Below are 13,141 nucleotides of genomic sequence, written 5' to 3'. Positions count from 1 at the left end.
CGAATGACCACGCTTCCAAGGCCACACGTCATATTCCCGCACCTTGCATACAGAATATCCTCTGCCGCCTTATTGATCTGGAGGATGTAGCTTTGGCCTCCATCTCCTGCTCAGGAGAGCGAATAAGTGCTTCTTTTATTCCCGCGTTTACCGTATACTTACAGTGCTTTCTTGGTCTGAGTCTTCATGGACTGTGGCACCCGTGCGCTGTAGAGTTGGTTTGGCAGTAGTACTAAAACCATAACAACCTGGTGCCGTTGCAGTGGAGGTGTGTCCGTTGGTGACATAGCTTAAAGGATCGCTGTCCATGCCGGTGGTAGCAGCTTCGTCCCACACCGACGTTAAGACTGGTATCACAGTCTGCTTGCAGACTGTTGACTTCCACATTGATTTTTGTGATTCAGGGTCTCTACCCATAGCATTTTATGACTACCGTCAGAAACCTCATTAGCAATGGCTGTTATATTATCCATTCACTTACTTCTGAGGATGCATATAAAGCAATCCTTCATAAGGGGATAATTGGGGAAATACGTCAAGCCTTCACTAGAGCCAGCTTGAAATCATAACATTGTAAGCAGCGACACCCATTACGCAGTTGTCACCCACGCTGAGTATACAGCTAAAAGAAGTTTTTGCCGACCCATCACCTATATAAGTATGTACTATATGTAACTAATATCAAGATTTTCGGACATCCGGCTAACTTTATTCCGTATTATATCTGTGGTACTTCAATGAAATCCTGGGAGCATTAGATTAGATTGTGGCATATTAATTATATATAGCATTGGCAAATTTAGATAAAATCGAGTCAATACTATTCAACTCCCATATACTACTTATAAAGATTTTCGTTATTCTAAAAAGTTTGATGCCGAACATGTCGTATGTACATTAGAATTATTATACTATATTCTCACAAGACGTTGCCACAGTGTATCATAGTTTTAACCACGTAACTGCATCACTTAAAACTAAGGTATGTTAAAATTCATTACAAGTCCGATTACTCATTAAAAAACCACTTTTAGGTAAAATCCTAAACCTCAAAGAGCCTGGGAGAATACTTTCAAGTGCTGGCAAAATTGTATTTTTAGCTGTCTTTGATTCACCATTTATCTGCTCGTTTCTGCTCTCTCGCAATAAAATAAAATGTAAAAGCAACAACAAATTTATCAAGTTGAACTTTTACATGAGAGTATGCGGATTCCTGATCAAAGTGGCATATCCGCTATTTTCAATGCTACCAAGTTTTGTTTTGCATATTTTAGATCAGTTTTACTATTGTGAATTGTTTAAATAACAAGTGAAATGAAAACACAATTTCTCATGAAAAGTTGTTCTTTTCAGTCTGCTTCTGCTATTTCTAATCTCTCCTAGTTGTTGGGCTTCAGTGTTTACATGATTTTGTAATCTTTTTGCATGTTTCGATGCTGTTTCGCGAATGACTTGTACCATTTCAGTGTCCATTCTACAATTTGATTTAGTGATTTTTGTGATTTTTGCTGTTTTTATCAGCTGTAACGTAGTATATGATTGTCCCTGCTTGATTCTGAAGTAGCGGTTGCTCAGGTAAGAGCCAACTAGATTGGTCAGATACTTTGGAAAGTAAAGTCTTAATTAATGAACGGTGCCATACTCTATCGAACGCCTGGGATACTTCAAGCAAAACCGCTGTGCAATTGTGTTTTTTTTCCATCGCATCTTCGATTATGCTCGTTATTCGATGAACTTGATCGATTGTGGAATGTTGAGATCTTAATCCAAATTAATGAATGGGTATATGTCCCTTTTCTTCCATTATGTTCTGAAGTATTCTTATGATTACAGCTTCAAGTCGTTTATACAAAATAGGCAACAGTGAAATTGGACGATATGACGAGGATACATGTGCGCTTTTGCCAGGTTTTTGTTCCATTATGATTTCAGAAACTTTCCATGATACTTTGCTATTGCTTTTCGCGTTAGATTTTTTAGTACGTCAGCAGTCACCAAGTCGAAGCCGGGAGCCTTTTTTGGTTTAAATCTACTTTTAATAATATTTTCTATTTCTTTATTTGTTGCTGGTTGAATTTCCCCCACGTATATGGATATTCTTCCAGCTGCGGTTAGTTTCTCTGAGAAAACTTCTGCTTTTTCTTTGTCGCTTCTGGCCCAGGATCCGTTTGGCTTTCTGAGTGGTGCATTCGATAATATTGGTTTCCTAGCTTTTTTGACAGCTTTCCAAATGGAATAATCCGTATATATTTAAAAAATTTTGATTTGTATATAACTTTATTTTTGTGCTGAGAACCTTAGTTACATTGTTTAGTTCTCTTTTTCTTTATGTGTTCTAAGATATTCGAAGGATATTTAGTATAAAAGTTATTTTATTTATTGTCTCACAGATTTGCATTTCTTCTTGTCCGAGATATCAATAAATTTAAATCAATCTAGTTAAATGAAAGTAGATATATTTATATGAAATAAACTCAACTACGTAAGTGGCTTAAATTTAATGTACGCTAGAGTAACGAAAATCATAATATGCAGTGTATGGAACCTGGGGGAGGTTGTGGTCTGATTTCACACATTTTCGGCGTTAAACTATAGTATAGTATAGTAGTAAGTGATCAGGGTGACGAGTAGAGTTGAAATCCGGATGTCTGTCTGTCCGTCCGTCCGTCTGTCCGTCCGTCTGTCCGTCCGTCCGTGCAAGCTGTAACTTGAGTAAAAATTGAGATATCTTGATGAAACTTGGTACACGTATTTCTTGGCTCCATAAGAAGGTTAAGTTCGAAGATGGGCAAAATCGGCCCACTGCCACGCCCACAAAATGGCGGAAACCGAAAACCTATAAAGTGTCATAACTAAGCCATAAATAAAGATATTAAAGTAAAATTTGGCACAAAGGATTGCATTAGGGAGGGGCATATTTGGACGTAATTTTTTTGGAAAAGTGGGCGTGGCCCCGCCCCCTACTAAGTTTTTTGTACATATCTCGGAAACTACTATAGCTATGTCAACCAAACTCTACAGAGTCGTTTTCTTCTGGCATTTCCATATACAGTTCAAAAATGGAAGAAATCGGATAATAACCACGCCCACCTCCCATACAAAGGTTATGTTGAAAATCACTAAAAGTGCGTTAACGGACTAACAAAAAACGTCAGAAACACAAAATTTTACGGAAGAAATTGCAGAAGGAAGCTGCACCCAGACGTTTTTTAAAAATTGAAAATGGGCGTGGCCTCGCCCACTTATGGACCAAAAACCATATCTCAGGAACTACTAGACCGATTTCAATGAAATTCGGTATATAATATTTTCTTAACACCCTGATGACATGTACAAAATATAGGTGAAATCGGTTCACAACCACGCCTTCTTCCAATATAACAATATTTTGAATTCCATCTGATGCCTTTTCTGTATAATACGAGTACATACATTAGGAACCAGTGATGATAGCGGAATAAAACTTTACAAAAATACGGTATTTGAAAAATATGTAAATGACGTATAATGAAATCTCGATTATCACTTTATCATGCGAGAGTATAAAATGTTCGGTGACACCCGAACTTAGCCCTTCCTTACTTGTTTTCTAATCTATTCATTCGCATAAGTAATGTCCCAGCCTCTCATCATCCTTCGCGCATGCTCAACATTCCGCCAAATCCAGATCTTAAGAGTAGGTGCCATGAGATGAACTCTAGAATGTTACTATGCACCCTTTTGTCTTGAGTTATGAGCTTTTTGGTCTGTCCACTATTAACACTCCCCCAAAGTAACATTTTGGTTTGCCCTGTATTGCTTGTGTTCTAAGACCTGAGTTGTTCCTCTTTTGCTTTCAAAGAGTTATCTGGCTTGGGGCAGCTTATTCTGTATATGTATATGGCCTGGTACCCAGATGGATTTAACCGAGTTACCAACTACTCAAAGTATAGCTATTACCTGCTTTCATAATATAACGTAATGTGTCTTACTTGGTATTGGAGCAACAATTTTCTGGGTAGAGCAGGTGCTCACTTGGCACCCACAATTACGGCCTGAAAGACGGACGGTCGAAATGCGTTTTTAACCGGAGTTCATCGAAAAAGTCGAGTTTGATACCATGGCATTGGTGACGCCTAACCTGACCTCAATGTCAAATGAAGGTAAGGCACTTTGGATTGTCCCAACTACTCCATGTAGCATACTTTGACGTATGTGATGCTAACTCAACTTTAAACGGTTCGATATCCAAACCATTTAGTAATAATTATGTTAAACTGATCGGTCTGTAAGATTTTGGCGAGAAATAGTTTTTCTTTCTCAATTTCAGCATGAAGACAACTTGGACTCATAACATTTACTTAGCGTGTATCTTAACCCTTATGTGAGCACCCGGGTACCCGGGTGCCCACCACCACACTTTTCTGCTAGCAATTCGGTGAAATAATTTTTTATCGAACTGAGCTTCCGGATCCTTGCGATTTAACTTCCAACAAAGCTATTTTAGTATTCAAAATGGAAAAAAAATTGTATGAAGTTGAAAATTATGTATGAAATTAGGTAACTCATGAGGAGCACCCGGGTACCCGGGTACCCACTATATGAAAAAGAATGCAATCATCTGTAAATGAAATTGAATATAGATAAATGTTTTAACTATATAACTTGGGATAATAAATAATTAATAACATGAATTCGTAACATAAATTTATTAAAATCTTCATTAATTATTCAGCACAATCAGGACATATTACTTTCGATATACACGTATAAGGTTTATTTTTCTCCAATGTACCAGTGCTTGTCAATTTCCATGGGAGTAAGTGTTTAGGAAGAGGCAAAGTCTTAAAATAAGTTTTCATTATTATATTTCGGAAACTTCCTTTGAACGGAGCTGCAAGTTCTTTTATTACTATCTTTCCTCAATTTTTTTCTCGAACATTGGCAGCGTTTTCAGTATCGCAAATCCACCAAATTTTCATGCCATATTTTGCTAGTTTCGAAGGAATGTACTGGGTGAATTTTGTGTGCCTACGATAAGTATAATTTTTCGTACTTAACTTTACCCAAATTTGCATTGAACATTGTCCACAAATCACGTATAGGAGTAGCTTTATCATTTTCTGTACATGCTTGGCATGTGTTGGATAAAGATAAAGAGGATACGAGTTACTCTTCCACATATAGTATTATTGGCGCCAGAGAAAATGAGAATCCCAATGAACAGATACATTTCTTATGCAGTAATCGAACGCCACCCTCTACTCGAATTAGGATTTTGCGCGTTAGGATCTTTATAGACGATTAGAGCTTTCTCGTTAGTATAGCGAACAATAAAATCAATTATTTCAACTGAGATTATAGTCCTAAATTTATCTCCTTGCAATGTTTCTGTAGATCTAGCAGGGCCACTTTTCTGTCGCAAAATATTGTGAGAAGCAGTTTGTCAAATTTCAGGCGGTTTCTTACATCACGCAGTTCGGTTTTTTGCAATGTGTTCATCGCTATTTTCTATATCTGCTTCTTCCCCTCTAGTCGATACACCTGCGGCTGTGTCTTTTGCTTCTCTTCTGACTCACTGATCATGTTCCCCGTACGTTGAAAGTCGTAATATCATTGGACAAAATTTTGCTCACCATCCGAATTGATGAGGTGATAGATGATCTTCCATTTCGAACTGTCAATTATTATCTCTCATAAATGCTCGATTGAGTCCAGAAAGTATTCGAAATTGTTCGATTAATAGTTAATAATGTCGATTCTAACGCAAAGCCGCTCTATGCACATCGACGCAGTCGACTTTCCGTGCTTCACACGACATTCCTCATTAACTGTTCACTTCTCCCTGTCAAAGTCGACGTGCAAAGGTGAAAACTGACCATGTCCCACCCGTAGAGCGCGAGATTTCGCTATCACGATTTCTCTTCCAGAAAAATAAAATGTGCGACAAGAGTCAAACTCAGGTAAATTACTTGTTATATTCTCTTAAAAGAATTATTAAACTGTTTTTTTATAATTTCGTTCGCTTCCAAACTTAGAAAGTGTTTTATTATAGTGATGGGTACCCGGGTACCCTGGGTGCTCATTAACGTTGCTAAAACTGGGTGCTCACATAAGGGTTAAACAAACATAGGCATTAGCAGTGTTGACACCGGCAGCCTTAAAAGGTTTCAAACTATTAAACGCTTTGATATCTATTTTTTGGAGAAGCCTAACCTTATTAAAGGCCCTTCTGACGTTGCGTCGAATGTTCTTTAGTTCTCAATTCATCCGTGATTTGTCTTTAGTAGAAACCGTCCTCTGAAGAAAACATCCTATTTCAAAGCAGCATTGCGTTAAATTTTTTATTGCTATATCAATATCTGACACAAAACTTGTCGGGTCAGGTACCGAGAGTGTACTTATGAAGCGACTCAGTTCACTCAAATATACGTTTCATGAAGTAATCTCAAGAGAATTGCCAATCCGATACCAGGCCTACCACGCTATGGTGTGTAATATATATTTATGGTTGTGCATACCTGTTCTCTCTACATACCCCGAGATCTTCATCAGCTCTTTCGCAGGGGCAGAGATGGGGGCTCGAAGGATATTTACAGAAACACCAAAAGTAGTGGGTCGTTGGCCATCTTCATCACTATGATGTTCGGTGTCGATATGTCTGCTAAGAGAGAGCACTTCTGTTATGTTATACATAGAATGCAGGAACTTGGCTGGTCATGTCGTTGGATTAAGGGAGCGTGACCCAGACTGAGCTTAGTCCAATAACCCGGCACTCAAAGGTAATGTGCTCCCGGAATAGGACTACGTCACTTTTACTAGTCTCTCAACCAAGATTGTCAATATGCGTAAACTGCCACCGTAGCAGCATGGCAATTAGCAGATTTTTGACGCCGGGATACTCAGGAGTCTATCCTCCTGAGAAAGAGTTAGCTTTGACCCAATGGCCATTTCCGCGTCGGTTTCAGTTTTCTGTCCACGAAACATTTTGAAAGGAAATGCTCACCTGTCTCCTTCTGTGCACTCGACCACGTGGCTCCTTGGTGCTCTCCTGTGGACTTCTTGATCGATGACGGTTAAACCTGCCTCCTCTACATACACACGCTTCTTCTGAGCCGACAACGTCGAGGGAAAAACTGCGGCCTGATGTCGCAACCTGATGCGGACCAACCCTAAAGTTAAGGGTGAAGAATAATAGGTGAACCCTACCACCAACAGACTCTAGAAATAAATACGACTCTTGATCTATACCCATCACTATGACATCACCTTCTGAGGTGCGGCTACGATGCAATACAGTGAAATTCCTCAAAATAGGATACTAACCGTTTCTGTGTTCTTGTCCACATATGGGGTCGTGCCAAAACCTTGTGTTTAAACTGTATCCTTAAGGTCACAAAATAAAACAGAACTCGTAATTTATATTTTATAAAATAATTTGTATTTAAAAAAGGAAAAATAAATATATACATATGTATATTTGTGTATTTGTATATGAATGTGTATAATACTCATATACTTATATTCGTATACTTAAATTGATGCCTCTGCACCATATAGCAGGACGGGATTAATGAGTGACTTATAGAGTTAGGTCTTGGTTCGTCGAGAGAGGACTTTACTTCCCACTCAGTCCAAAGTAACACCCTTTGGCAAGAGTTATTCTGCGTTGGATTTCGAGGCTGACGTTGTTGCACATTACATACTCAAATTCCAATCGTCGGGTACGCTTTCGTCCGACCTTATTCGACAAAGAAGCTGATGCACGCTCCTTATCAGTTCTTCGCCGCCGAATTCGAATAGCTCGGCCCGGATATTCCTGGTGCATGCCCTTAAATCTTTAATATGTTTTCTGCGGTCGTCATCAAAGCGGGGTCTCTTATCCGAGGCTGTTTTGACCTTTTAATTGGGGTGTGTTTTTACGTGGGCAAACCTAGCGCACATCCCTGGGAGGGGATGGTTCGCCTTCAAACTGCTGTTTTTTGGCAACCCAGAGGATACTTGGTCTAAGACTGGAAATCGTCTGCTTGAGTCATATGTAAAATAATCGTTTCTGGCCACTCCCAAGTGAATGGCGCTTTAGGCATGTCTCCATCCGAAACGATTTACCAAAATGAAAACCAACCCGACTCTTTTCTATAGAGGTGACCAAAAATTTTAAACCCGTAGGCCCTTCACAGCTTCAATAAAAATTAAAAAAAAACTCCACAAATTATTAAGAACTAAAAACATGAGAATTATTCTTAGAATAATTTGAACGAAATACTACCAGAATATTGTCAATGGAAAGTTTTCATGCTCGTTTATAGGTATTGGTTTTGTATGTCAATAGTAATGAAAACGTAGTGTTGAAATTTGCCCGTTTATGTATTATGGAATAGTTTTATCCAATATTATATGTTACCTTAATTTTTTTTATCCAACATTATACGTTCACTTAATTTTGTTGAGATACATATTGGCCGATATTGATCATCAACCGAAGTTTGAAATATTGAAAGCAATGGCTTTGTTGGAAAAGCGTTGGACGTGTCCAACACCGTTTCGGATAAATCTGCCTGGGCATCAAGAATTTTGTTCCTGTTTATACCCAAGACTTTTTCCGCAATACTTTTCGTATTTGTGTAACTGCCGGGTATTCTCCAAAGAAATCGTTGAAGGTATATTGATTTGATTGCTAAGTTGACCTTGCTGTGCGTCGACTCACAGCCGTTGAATATTCCTTTGGATAGCAGTTAGATCACTGCGTTTAGTCTCTGCTTAAACGGCTTATGTGATCAGTTTAATAGGCGGGAATATATATTTAATATATATATATTTTTTGTTTTATGTTCTTAATATGCGGAAATATACACCCGTTTTACAATTATTTTTGTTTTAATTTGTCTGTATTTTGAACAGGACTTTTTTATATAATGCCTGTTTTATTAATATAGGAATTTGTAATTTTGGCCGAGCTCTTTATCCGGCTCGAAGGACCAAAATTGTTGGATTTGTAAGATCAAACAGATAACTCAAAAACGAATCTTTAAGTTCTTACCGCTGGTGGGGGAATATTAAAGACCTTTCTTGAGTGAGAATTTATTTCATTCTGATTTTTATTTTGATATTTTCATTGCTATAAAATATTATTTTTGGAAACTATCTTAAATAACAAAATATATGTATGTGTATAATATACGGTTGTTTTCAAGTGTACAATCCAATACATGTGTGTATATGTATTATCATTATTATCCTATAATTGATATTTGTATTTAGTGAACTGTTTTTACATATTTATGTGTATGATAATGTACAGTTTCAGCATTATATACTATTGAAATATGAACCTTTTCAATATTTGAACAGGAGTTATATCCTCGGTGCTCGCCCGTAATTAATCCGTTGTTATGGTATTCTTTTAAAATTAAAGGGCAAGTTTTTTTTTGACATTCTCGTTAAATGTTATTAAATTTCATCGATTGTTTCAAACATACATGTGTACATACATACAAATCTATAAATGGATACACATTACTTATTTCAGTGACGTTTTTTTATTTGCAGACAATAAAATACTAAGCTATTGGTTAACACATCTTATACCATTCCTTGTACTTGCTGCCCTGAAATGCTCAAATTCCGTATTAGTGCGTGGGGTTTTCATTGATGCGGAAGGTACACCCGATGAATGTGTAACTATTCCAATAAATTATGTTAAGCTACATTTTGAAAGAGAACGCAAAAAGAAATGTATATATATGTGCCATCAGATGGATATGAAGAAAAAGACGAATAAGGATGTCCAAATCAGTTTACTCGAGAAGTCTGAGAAAGTAGTAATTAAGAAGCAAGCTGGCAAAGATGCAACACGTCATGTATAACCAATAAACATAGATGCATGTATGAAATATTTTCCACATGAGAAGTAGATCCAACCGTGCATATAGAAGTAGATCCAACCGTAATACATATGCGATTTACCAGAAAAAAGAGGAAATTTTAAGGACCCATTAAAATTTTACCGAATGTAAAAGTGCTTTTAGGTGTATTAATAACTTATTTTTAATGTCTAGTCTAGATAATCTGGAATAACTTCTGCAACATGGGTAAGATCCAAAACTCACAATGTATCTAGTAGCTTGATGATCAATACATTTTGATGAAGTAATATTAAATTTACAATATCTAATTAGTAGGTCTAAATAAATCCAATTCAAGAACTGAAGCCGTAATTGCGTAAACTGTCTTACATGTTTACTTAATTACACTAGTTTACAATAATTTTGAGATGTTAGAATCTGTATCTAGCTAAAACTATAAATGATAGTAAAAATATTTTAACACATGGAATTTATTTTCTTGTAGTCAAGGGGTGTAGAGGTCAAACCACCACACTTTACTAAAATGTAAAAAAGGTGTAAAATTTGTAATCAGAACACCTCAAATACCCCACAGACCTCTTAGCACATTAGTCGCAAATTTTTCCTTCAGATTACTTTGAGAATGTGCAATTATAAATTACACATCATTTATAAATTACAGTCAAGAAACAGATCTTCGATTTTGTGATTTGGGTAAATCTGGTGAAAAGGTGTAGATTTTTGGAAGCGATTGTTTTTTTAATTATTTGGTTTAATATTTTTGGTAGTGATGGTTGATATTAATTTGGAGTAAATCAAATACTGCGCTTGACATGAAGAATATTACACCTACAGTCACATATTTGGGACGATCAATAATAGAAAATACGCAAATGTTACATCAGCAGCAATGAAACCCTAAAAACTGCTCTTACTCGAGCTTCAGCCCGATTCCTGACATATCTGAAAATTTGGGGACTTCATTGCCCCAACTGTACTAGTAGTGATTAATTTCCAAAGTGGACCAATGAAATACTAAAATTCAAAAAAAAGAAAATTTTCAATATTTGATGTAGTTATGTATATACAGATTTTTTCCTGGTGATTTTTGATGTTTCACAAATGAACTTCTTTACAAATTTATTTAATATTAGCAAAAGGACTTTTTTGGTTTTACTAAAAGATTTTTCATATTGCAATATCGAAAGGTATATGTATATAGACATTTTTCCTTGATTATATATTTGTTAAAAAATTTATAGTCCATTTTTACCACCCTAAACCTGATCTTAAAACTAAGTGAAAAACTACATCAATACTCATATTGCAGTTGATTTCTTACATTTGTGTCATAATCATTGGGATATATGTATTTAAAACTTTCAAAACTTTGCGAATTGCGATGTTATTAGTAATATGTATGTATTATATTGTTTATATTTACATGTAGCGGTTTGATCTAATGCTTGCTGTTACCTAGTTCTAAACCCTCGTTATTTGTTGATATTACATGTTTTTAAACTTTGATTGAATATTTTTTTCAGAAATAACATTACATATTTAAGACAAGCTTTTATGGCTAAGATTTCACATCTTATTACCGCTAAAGTTTTTATTATTTCTTAATTATGTAATCGAATATTTTGTCATTGGCAGTCCATAAAACATTACACAATACTTTAGCCATATAACCTAATGATAGCAAAAATAATGTAATTTAATTTGAGAGCACAGTATGTATATTTGTTATTGTTTAACTTCTTGTATAAATAAAATATGTTTCAAATAAATGTATAATTGTTATATAATTATCCATCTTGCCATATGCGAATATCTTCTTTGTTTTTGTTTTTAAAAACTTTACTATTGTACTCGTTAACATATGTATGTACATGACATAAATGCATTTTTTTTAATAGCTGTCTTCCATACGTTATTTCCCCACTCGCTGCTAATCTCTTTTCACTCAAACTTGTTCTCACTAAAACATAATACCTTCTCACCAGCGTTTGAAAAACTACGCTCCTCCCGTAGCATTTCATTTTGCTATTGCTACCGCTCTCTCTTTGTCGGGAGCCATAGCATAATTACGGCAGAGGTGTAGTAAGGAAAGTATCAGCCGATGTTATGTAAACAAAGGCACAGCTAAGAGGTGCCACTGTAGAAACGTCAAGGGGAGTCCGGGGTTGAGTTTCTATTGGAATCCAAGATGGCCGACTTTTAACTGGAAAATGGTTGTATTGTGTTATTTTCTTAAAATTTATGGAAAAGTTGTACCAAAAAATTGATTATATATAAAACTTTAATATATTTTCAAAAGAAAATCGTTTTATTTTAATATATATTCTTAAAGATGAGAACAATAAAAGCAAATACATGAAAAATTAAGTTTTTTATATGTGCCTCTTTTTAATTGTGGTAAGTTCACTACAGAAAAATGTTACGAACAAATATGCAACCATGCCGAATAGTGGGGTGCAGAATATACTTAGTCACAGCCATATTTATGTTTTGCCATCGTAAAGGAGGTTTTCGCAAGACAATTTGTTTGAGTTTATTTCATGGTACAATCCCTTGCGATGATTAAGAGTGTTGCTTAAATATGCAAACGGGGGTACAAACCACTTTTATGATCGCCAAAGAAAACGCCAGCTTATTTAAAATGGAGAATCGTTTTAATTTAATGTTTATTTAAAATACAAATGTCTTTTATACAAGTTAATGGTTTTTAAAGTTATTAAAAAATGCGGATGCCGACGTTAACCGAATTGGGTGCCCAAAGAATTTTTACGCGCAGGCTCGTCGTCGTATCACGTTAGTATCGACTTGACCTTGACCGCACAGGATCGATGTACCACGAAGTAAATAACCGGAAGCTGGTGTTGACGTGACTCAACGTGGAAATATCAGAAACAAATGTTGAATGCTAATGCAGGACTGATCCGATTTAATGTGCGAGAGTTAATTGGAGCGCGAGATCGGTGAAGACAAAAACGTATGTGGATGTGCGAACTGTATGTAACGAAGTGAGCCTGCTTTCCCGTTGCCCATCCTTTTTGTTGAGTGGGTTGGCGTATAGATGTGTTGAGTTGTGCTGTAGTGTCATCAGCTGTGGTGAATTGCACTGTAGCATTAGGATGCGCCTGTTTTACCGGGTAGAGTGGGTGGATGCTTAACTCATTTAAACAATTTAGTTATTTTAATCTGGAAGAAGTGTTTACAAATTTTCCTTCGGAGAATATATAACAGTCGACTGGGATTTTATTCCAATAAAAGTACGAAATAACTAAACATGGCATCGTTAATATTGCTGCGTA

At 36.2% G+C, this 13,141-nt stretch overlaps 1 protein-coding gene across 1 annotated transcript in view; it reads left to right on the top strand.

Moving 5' to 3' along the window:
- LOC120768074 overlaps positions 1 to 10,860 on the top strand; it is a 129,755-nt gene extending 118,895 nt beyond the window's left edge. Inside the window, exon 6 of the mRNA XM_040094603.1 lies at positions 9,529 to 10,860. Coding sequence (XP_039950537.1) covers positions 9,529 to 9,845 — 317 coding nt within the window. The 3' untranslated portion in view covers positions 9,846 to 10,860. The remainder of the gene's footprint in view (positions 1 to 9,528) is intronic.
- The last annotated feature ends 2,281 nt before the right edge of the window (positions 10,861 to 13,141 follow it).

Source organism: Bactrocera tryoni, chromosome 2, assembly GCF_016617805.1.
Source record: "Bactrocera tryoni isolate S06 chromosome 2, CSIRO_BtryS06_freeze2, whole genome shotgun sequence".
NCBI classification, from domain to species: Eukaryota; Metazoa; Arthropoda; class Insecta; order Diptera; family Tephritidae; genus Bactrocera; species Bactrocera tryoni.
This window is presented reverse-complemented; position numbering and strand designations above follow the sequence as displayed.